The sequence below is a fragment of the Apteryx rowi genome, unplaced genomic scaffold (assembly GCF_003343035.1).
Source record: "Apteryx rowi isolate R43461 unplaced genomic scaffold, aptRow1 scaffold_12, whole genome shotgun sequence".
In the NCBI taxonomy this organism is placed as follows: domain Eukaryota; kingdom Metazoa; phylum Chordata; class Aves; order Apterygiformes; family Apterygidae; genus Apteryx; species Apteryx rowi.
In genome coordinates this window covers 4,406,215-4,415,539 of record NW_020447419.1, presented here as the reverse complement: position 1 = coordinate 4,415,539, position 9,325 = coordinate 4,406,215, and the positions used below count along the sequence as shown (strand labels likewise).

At 43.9% G+C, this 9,325-nt stretch overlaps 1 protein-coding gene across 1 annotated transcript; it reads left to right on the top strand.

Annotated features, from left to right (window-relative positions):
* Positions 1–26: 26 nt before the first annotated feature.
* Positions 27–7,421, top strand: LOC112976631 (alpha-aspartyl dipeptidase-like; the record flags this gene model as incomplete). The annotated part of the gene is made up of 7 exons (XM_026088076.1): positions 27–180; positions 974–1,048; positions 1,597–1,676; positions 4,015–4,188; positions 5,698–5,757; positions 6,590–6,672; positions 7,220–7,421. Coding segments are annotated over 7 exons (705 nt in total), but the record flags the coding sequence as incomplete, so codon positions are not given.
* Between the last annotated feature and the right edge of the window lie 1,904 nt (positions 7,422–9,325).

Genomic DNA, 9,325 nt, shown 5'->3' with positions numbered 1-9,325 from the left:
GTAAGCGCGGCGCGGCGGGGCGGGGGGCGGCGGGGGACCCCCGTGCCGAGGCCGAGGCCGAGGCTGAGGCTGCTGTCGCTGTCGCCCGCAGGAAGGTCAGCCGGGTGCTCTTCGTGCCCTACGCCCTGCACGACCGCGACGCCTACGCCCGGAGGGCGCGGGAGAGGTTTGAGAGCCTGGGTAAGGCGGCCCGGGGCGGGGGGGGTCCTGCCAGCTCCGGTGTTACGTGGGGAAACCTCTGCTCGGGCCCCGGCCCCCTCCCGAGGGAAGGAGGCGATTGCTACGACGCGCTGCGGTGCGCCTGGGGCACGGCCGGCCTCCGAGCTAAGATCCTCCGGCGGGGCCTGCCGCAACGCCTCCACCCGCAGCCGGGACCACGCAGGGGGACTTTGCACCGGTTACTGTAGCGATAATCACCTGTTGGCTGCCTGGGGCAGCGCTTCGCTCCTGCCCCGGCAGAAAGGTGCCTGCTACCACGTGTCCCTCTTCTTTTGGGCCTCCTGGCACTTCCTCTGCTCTGCTGCCTCCTGCAAGGCAAATTCGTCAAAGCCAACCCTCTCAATCATTATAAAACCTTTTCCTCAGAACAGTTGTTAATGCTACGATTGCTAGAGCAATGACGGCACACCTTGTTCTGACCCTTCGCCAGGCTGAGGACTGACCGCTCCTTCCCATCTCTTATTTTCTAGTTTGGGGTAATGCTCAGCAGGACTTTGTCCCTCAGCTCGCACGTACTGAGTGCAATCCTCTGCTCTCTCAGACACTGGACAAGTGTATCCATCAAGCAAATATGTGCTTTGGTACAGCTGGATATAGGCCCCCGTGTTAGTGTAGGGCTGTGTGTGGTACTGCGTTATATGTTGTAGAGTTTCTCTGGTTGTCTGGTGAGACACGTGGCAGGGAGGGGGAAGGGGAACGTACTGCATCCCTCCTCTAAACAAAACTGGCAAAGGCAAACATTTTTTCATTTAAGGTTATGGGCTGGACAGCATTCATGAATCTTGTGATCCAGTGGAAGCTGTAAGGAAATCTGAAGCAATATTTGTAGGTAAGTTTTACTTACCTCATGAGGGCTTTTACAGGGCGCTGAATTAGTCTTGCTCAGAGCTTGCACTGCAGAGACAAGATTGAAGGAGTCAGGCTTAGCAATTATTAGAAGCTACAGAAAACAATACTTCAGTTACCCCGAGGAACAGTAAGTCAAGAAGGAAGCAGGCGAGATCTATCAACAGAACTGCTTCTCCAGTCAGTTTCAAAATACTCATTTTAACAGTACTTCAGAGTTAAAAACACGATTTTTCAATCTGTGGCATCACTTTATCTGGTCTAAGCGATTCAGGTCTACTGTGCTCAAACCGAGTGTAGTCCTAGTATCTCCTGCCAAACAGCCAATGACAGTGTTACAAGTGTGACTCGGGGCACGAGCCAGTGGCCAACCAAATTAGCATTCCTCTGAAGCTTCTGGCTTTATTGCTGTTCAAAGCAGGATACAACCTGAAGAGAGCATAGGAAACGTTGAGTCTGGCATGTTTGTAATGACTTCATTAAAAGCAGGTGGTAAAAGCATGTTAAATAAGCTGGACTCTTTTTCTGCAGGAGGTGGCAACACATTCCGTCTCTTGAAAGCTCTCTATGACAACAGTTTGATACAGGAGATCAGGAAAAGAGTCCTTGAGGTAACAACTGCACAACTCGGGCCAAATCAGAATGGCAGGATCTCATGCAGAAGCTTTTCTTGAGACAAACCCAAGCTGATCCTACATCTTGGTCTCTAATGTACTTGAAACATTGAGACCTCCCTTGTAAGGTGGTGAACAAAAATCTGTGGCCAAATTAGGCTGTCATTAGTCTTTGAAGCTTGGTAAGACAAGGGCAGTGAATTGCCCTTCTAGAGCAGTTTTCCAGACATGGGACTGCAACACCTTGGGAAGTTCAATGATGTTTACTATCTTAGAAACAAGGCTCTCAATTTAAAATACCACTTAAGAGCAGTGCAGGATTTAGCCTGTGTCCAGAATGCCTATTTTTCAGGTTGAGATGCCTCCTTTGTGTTGCCCACTTTGTATTCAAGCTGCAGGTTGTCTGCTAATAAACCAGGGATTATATGTGCCACTTAGACAATAAATAAACCAGGGATACATATGTGCCACTTAGACAATACAGTAAATGAGAAAATGGTGTAATTACTTCAGGTACCTCCCTGACTGGAGTTGCAAGGTGTAAGTGCCATTGAGCCCTTCAAGGCAGCAGCCCCATTCTGGCTTGGTGAATCTCATAAAGGACAGAGAAGCAGCTCCACCCATGGAAGAGGACAGAAGCAAGGTGTTCACCTAGCAATGTAGAACTGAGCAAGTGCTGTATGACTTTAGGCAGATTTATGCAAGCCACAGTATGTTTGAAAAGGCCAGCTACCAAGAAGAAAGGTCAGCTAGGCTGTCTGACTATACAAATATTCAGTGTACCTTGTGGACCAAAAAAAAAACCCCAAAACCCAACAACATTTGGGTCCCCCTCTGAAGCCTGGTCAAATGTTTGATTATATTAGCACCAATTCTCTCAAGATAGCTTATTTTTACAAATTGTTCAGCAGCATCCAGATACATGCATGTTTGCGTGGGATCATTCCATGTATGAATCTCAGCTGAAAGAGGAAAGACTGGAGCAGCTAGTGAGCTAAGATGAGGACTCTTGAACAACTCAAGGCAACAATTCATTGCTGATATGGTTGAAGATCACTAAGTAGCTATCTTCAGCTGGGCAAAAATTAGTTACCCAGCAAGTCCTCTGACCAGTAGAGGATCTTCCATACTGCACAGTTTCTTATATACCTTGAGATACATAAATGCTGTTTAAGGTATGTGGCTTCTGCTCCACACAAGGAGACTCTTCATCTCAGATGTCCAGGGAGACAGCTGAAGAATTCCACAGCACTCACTAGTGTAGTCTGCAGATAGTGCCAGTGCAAGAGGCAGGTAAGAGCAGAGATCATATCCTCTGGATTTAAAGTTCTCTGGACTGTAGCTAGTAGGAAAGCACTCAAATGTGTGTGAGGTATCAAGGCTACCTTGCTCCCCCCCCTTGAATCCTTGAATAATCTACTTTGGCTGTTTAGAGGTGAGATGGGGAAATCGTCATTACTTAAAGATGATACAGATTGACTCCTCCCCAAACTACTGCAGCTTCCCCTTGCCTTCAGCAATCCAATCAGGAAACCCTACAAGGTAGAGTAGGCAAAGATCCTCCAGTGCTCTATTTTACAGAGAGCAGAAGTCCTTCTCAGAAAAGGTTGCTGTCTTTTCCTTATGCTCTAAGGGTGCTTGCAACTGTTCTGGCTTTGTCTTGTCAGGAGAGTTAAATCCAGAGCTCCCATCAAAGAGGACTTCAGGTCTAGGTGTATGGTCTCTCAAGTGTAAGAGTTCAAAAGGCCACAGATGTGACAAAGACAGTGCTAATGCAGGGCTGATGCATTAACTGGACCTCAGCAATCTTTGGGTACACACTGTATGGCATAGTTCAAATCTGAACTAACTCTAGTCACAGTCTAGGCTAGTCACAGCACTGTTAAGCTTATGCTATGGCAGCATGGTGCTCATCTTCAGCTAATCTACTTTCCTCAGGAGCTAGTTTATAGCTAGTTCAGATATTTCCTGTAACTGCAGTGAAGGCAAGTCCCTCTTCTCCTAATAGCTAAGTCCAGTGTCTTCAGTGACAACCTTATAAGTTCTCCTCTCTTGTGATGGGGTCACAGAGTTGGGAACACAGGACATCCAGCAGTTGGTTTTCTGACAACTGTGACATGTACAAACCTGATTTGTACATGTCCTGAAACCTCTAGCACACCTCAGACCCTGAGCTCTTGTTCTTCTGTCTCTCACCCTTTCACCAGTAAATTTAGAAGCGAGATGAGCCAGAAGGACTAAGCCTGATCTGACTGCTGGATCTCTGAGACTGATAGAAGGTGCTGTAAAATGCAGTTTTCAGTTGTGATGCTACATCCCTACTTTTGTCTTTCAGGATGGAATTCCCTACATGGGATCCAGTGCAGGAACTAATGTTGCTACCATCAGCATCAATACAACCAACGACATGCCAATTGTTTATCCACCTTCCCTCCAGGCTCTGGGTTTAGTTCCTTTTAACATCAACCCTCACTACCTGGATCCAGATCTTAAAAGCACTCACATGGGTGTAAGTAAAGCATACCAGAGTTAACACAGTAACCAGGATGCAGAGGTGTAATGATAGTGTGCGTTTCCCAGGCTTTACAAAGCTATAACGTTTAACAGCTGTTTCCTTGTGCAGTTGGAAGTGCCAGTGAGGCAATAATATTTTACTGCCTCCACAAGCTCTTCTTTGAGTGAGGAGTTGGCAACAGTATTACTGAGTTGGAACAAAGTGTTTTTCACAAACTGAAACTTTTCAATGTCTGAAATATTGTTGCTTCATACCTGGCATGGGATTGGAGAAAAACTGACAGGTAACATGCAATGCAGTGTGTTTCTGGGAAGTTCTGCCATAGGTTATCTTGCTTGTTGGTCTGCTTCTCTGTCTAGAAGACCAGATTTAAACATACCTTAAGAGGCTTAAAGATCTGAAGGAACTATCGGAGCAGGGAGAGTCTGTGATTGCATGCAAGGCTGTTGTGTAAGAAAATACCTCAATACTAGTATCCCTGCAGAGAGCATGCCTGGTAATCTACCGTACTGCTCAGTACTGCAGTACTGATCAAGCAAGTGTACTAGCATAGCTGAAAGTAAAATACTAACCATCAAGCACAAAGATGGACACCTCTGATGTAAGGAGGATTTAATGCTTGAATAGTCCAAGTCTGGAGCCAGTTCCTGGGGGCACAATTTCTGGGGTGCATGTCTTGTAACAACCCAAATACTTTCTTCCTTATAATAAAAGCTTTTTCTAGGGCTAGCAGAAGTATGTAGAGTAAGGGGACAAATGAAGAGATAGAGGATCAGGATGGGCTTCTAGACTTTAGATTAAATTGTAGGTGCTCACTTAATCAGCTTGTTTGTCTCCAGATAAGCAAGCAGTCTTCTCCCTATGAATAACTCTTGCTGTTTCCCTGAGAGGAGGGGGTAAGCTCTGGGCTGTACCAAGTGCCTGCTGTGTTCCTGTGTTTCCTTACCAACAAATCCTGGGTTGATTTCTTTAACTTCTGTTGCTCAGTTCAGCAGCAGCAACCCACAAGAAACATGGCAGAGCTGTTAGCAGAAGGAAATTCTTCAGTGTAGTTCCTACTTGAGGACAAACAAGCAGATATTTAGTCAGTGGAAATCCATGGCTCAACACCCCCTTTCATGAAGAGGGTATCTTAGACATCTGCTTCCATCACCTCCCTCAGTGCTGTTGTCCTGAGGGTGAGGGCATAGAGGTGGTGGTTAAAAAAAAAAGCTGGATGAATTGAATGGAAGCCTGTTTTCAGGGCTGGGCTTGCGTGGGTTCTGTTTGATCAGCTTGCAGCAGTTGTTGCTAGTGATACAGGGTAAAATCCATATCCAAAGTCAATGCTGCCACTTCCTTCAATACATTAGTCTCATCAGACAAAGCATTCTGCTTGAGGGGGAAGTGCCTGCTTTGTTTAATGTTATGAAGTTGCTCAGCATCAGGGTACTTGGGTGGCTCCAAGTCCTAACTTACTGCCTGGGCAGCTAAATCCGTACTCATTAAATCCTCCTGTTGCAGGAGACAAGAGAAGAAAGAATTCGCCAGTATCATGAAGAACCAAACACCCCTCCAGTTCTGGTGAGTAGTAGTTCCCAGGCAGGGAGCTTGCAGCTGTAGCACTCTAAACACTTTAAATGCATCCTTGCTAGCTTTCAGTGTCGGCTCCCCTACCTGACAAGCCTGACAAAATTGTGGCATGGAAGACTGATTACATTCTTGCTAACAGTTTCAATGCTGGATTTTCATCACCTGTAGAAAATGGATTATTAGAAGAAATTAAATGCATACTGCATGTTAAATGCCTGGAGTCCTGTTGTTAAAACACTAAATCAGCAGCACTGATTTGTCCAGCCACTGGCCATCAGGCACATGCGAGTTGGGGGTGGTGTGCATGTGGATGGTAGGATACATCCCCTTCCTAGGTATTTATACTTCTGTTTTAATCATTGTGGGTGGCTGGTGATGTATTTGCCTATTCAGTAGTGTGTTCATAATTGCAGTATGTCTGAGGAAGCAGGAGCTTTGGGTTTCCTGTCCCTGTGCCCACTCTGAGATTGGAGTATAAAGTTTGTCCACAAACCCAGCCGGCTGTTGCTTGGCAGATTACACTAAATCTAAGATTAGTAGTGGAACTAATTTGGGGACAAACACACTTTCCTTTTCTTCTTTAAGGGGTTGTATAGCCTTCTTTGAAATGCGAAACTAAACACACAAGACAACTAGCTTCTAAAACAAGGTACAACTCACCTATTTTGTCCTGGCATCTTTGTTAGAAAATGGTGACTGAGAAAATCTTGTAATTGTTTGTAGTCATGGAAAGCTACACTTTAAACATTGGCCTGCTCATGACAAGCATTCTGGCCTTCCAAATAGCTTGAAAATAATATTAAAACATTTCCACCTATCTAAGGGGTTGCGGGAAGGTGCAATGCTGTTAGTGGAAGGAGACAAAGCCACCTTGCAAGGAGTGACAGGAGCACGGCTGTTTTTGAGGTAAATGCTTCATTTGAATTTGACTGAATAAATCTCCTCCTTCAGCTAGGAAGGAAAACAGACTGCTATTAGACTCCTGGCACTTAGCGAGTGTCCCCATGTCAGAAGTTACTTAATCCCTTGCCTCCATTTCTCTTGAGGGAAAACAGGAATACTGTTTTATGCTCCAAGGGAGCAGGAAGTCTGACTTATCCCCAGCGGTGCTGTGGCACTACATCCATTACTGCTTATTTCCTGAACTGTAGCCACCATTCATAGAAAAAGCTCCAGTGGTCAGGCTGTGCTGTGTTACCGAAGGCCGAGGGAATGTCACTTTGACTCTGATTTGTCAAATTCTAGGACCAGCGAACTCCTGTTCCTGTTTTTAGTCATATGAACATTACTAAGAAATCTAAGATGTATAGCCCATGAGGCAGGGAAGGAAAAGAGTCAAAACTCTGCTAGTCATGGAATAAAGATGCCTTGTTCTATCCCTACTAGTAACAGATGGAAGCACAGTAGTCCTAGTTCCTGTTCAAGCTTACAACATTGTTTGTCTTGGTTACAGGGGTAAGAAACCAACTGAACATGAGCCTGGAACAGATTTCAGTTTCCTCCTGACTGACAGTAATCTCCAAAAGCTGTAGCCTTGCCTGTACTGCAGCAAAAGTCAGCACATGGGAAGAAAATGGGGAGCAAGGGAAGAGATGCGTCTAGTCCCAGGCTGGGTGGAGAGGCTTCACTTTATAAATAAAGATCTTAAATATGCAATAGTGGGCTCTTTTCTTCCCCACCCTGTTCAGTCACTTCTCAGATATGCCCCCTCCATTCTCCCGCTCCCCCCAAAAGGGCATTATTTTTATTACCGTACTCGAGTAATCACAGCTATTCTTAGTTTGAAAGGATCTGTGCCTTCATGTCTCCACTTTAACTCCTCTCCCACCAAAAAAAAGTCACCTTAACACAATTAAGTCGGGACAGTGAGTCAGTTGTTCCTGGCACCTAGCTTTACCTGCATAATGAAAGAATTGTTCATTTAGTGTACTCACAACATTAGTTTCATTTTTGTACAATTAATAAAGTGAGAACTTATGCATTCAATTATTTTTATTTGCTTCAGACCCATGTTAAATATATACAAAGCTAATTTAGTTATGTACAAAAGTGTGCATCTTAAAAATTGTTAGGTTACAAACTTGCAAATCCTAGAAAAGTGCAAAATTTTAAAACATCTTCCATCATGCTGTACAGAAAAATCCATCATTAGCCAATATACACACTCTTAAAACATACTGATCAAAACAATAAGACATACAGTATACACTTAAAGCACCCAGAAGGGAAAAAGATATTGCACAGAAGACTAACAAGTTCATTACAGTGCCTGAAGGCTCATCTTTGAAATTAGATATATTCAACACTCCTCAGACCTAACATTTAACTCTTTAAAGAAAGGCATTTTTTGGCATTTAGAAATCCATTTGTAATCACATAATTGCACAATTTATAAAAATTACCAGACGATATGGTTAACTGTTGCTATAAGTAAGGCCTTTATTTCCCCCACCCCCATTAAGCTTTAGTAATTTAAACAAATGCTGAAGCATGTTCAAGTGTCTTGCTTACCTAACTTAATCAAGAAAACTGAGTAGCAGCACAGTTTCCAACAAAAGCCTGACCAAAGGGAGATAATTCTTAAAAGCAGCATTTCTCCACTCTTAGATTAGGCTGCTCCTGCATAGTTAAGGGTTGAATCAGAACACATGTAGCAAGTTCTCCATAAAAGTTTTTTCTCATGGCTTTCTCTAAGTGACAGCTCACAGCTACTTATGACTAAAGCAGTATGGTCAGATACATGAATAGTTTATTTTAAACAGTTGCTTCGAGACAAAAAATATGGCTCCCTCAAGAGTAAATACTGACTAGATAGGAAGTTAAATGAGTGGCCTCTAAGTTACACCTACTATAAATATGGCTGGATGTTTTGTATCTCAAGACATCTTAGCAGCTTTAAACCATAATCTATACTGACAATTGTGCTTCTAGGACAGATGTGTTATGAAATTGTGTCTGCACTGAGTCTAATCACAGATCTACGCTTGGGAAATACTTGCCAGGTTTCCGAAGTCCAGCAGACAAAACTAGAAAGTGCACACAACTGAAGGAACTCTCTTCTGAAGAAAAGCAATGAAACACCTATTCTACCTGGGCCATTTGGGTAAATGGTAATTAAAAGAAAACAAAAACCAAAACACCAGTTTTCTTCCAGACATGCACAGCAAAAGGAGGTGAACTAAAACTGAACAAATGATATCTTTGATTAAACACCAGAAACAGTTCCTCACCTATAGGGTGATTAAGACTGTAGACCTGGCTTCTGGCAGTAGTAAGAGGAATGACAGCACTCGACTCAAAGGTAACCTGTGCAGAGCATGCTATGCTGCCACTCGAGAGGCATTTCTGCATTCAGGCATCTGATGACTATGATAGTGAAGAAGGGGACAATAATATTTTACCTAGTTTTATCAACTGCAATAGCTTTTTAGAAACTCTTCCTTGCCTTTTTTTTTTTTTTTTTTTAAAAAAGAATGTGCTAACAAGGTTATTAGAACTAATCAGCCAAATTTGGCTCTTCCGATCGGAAGGAAAGACATCTTCCGAACACTCCAGTTGA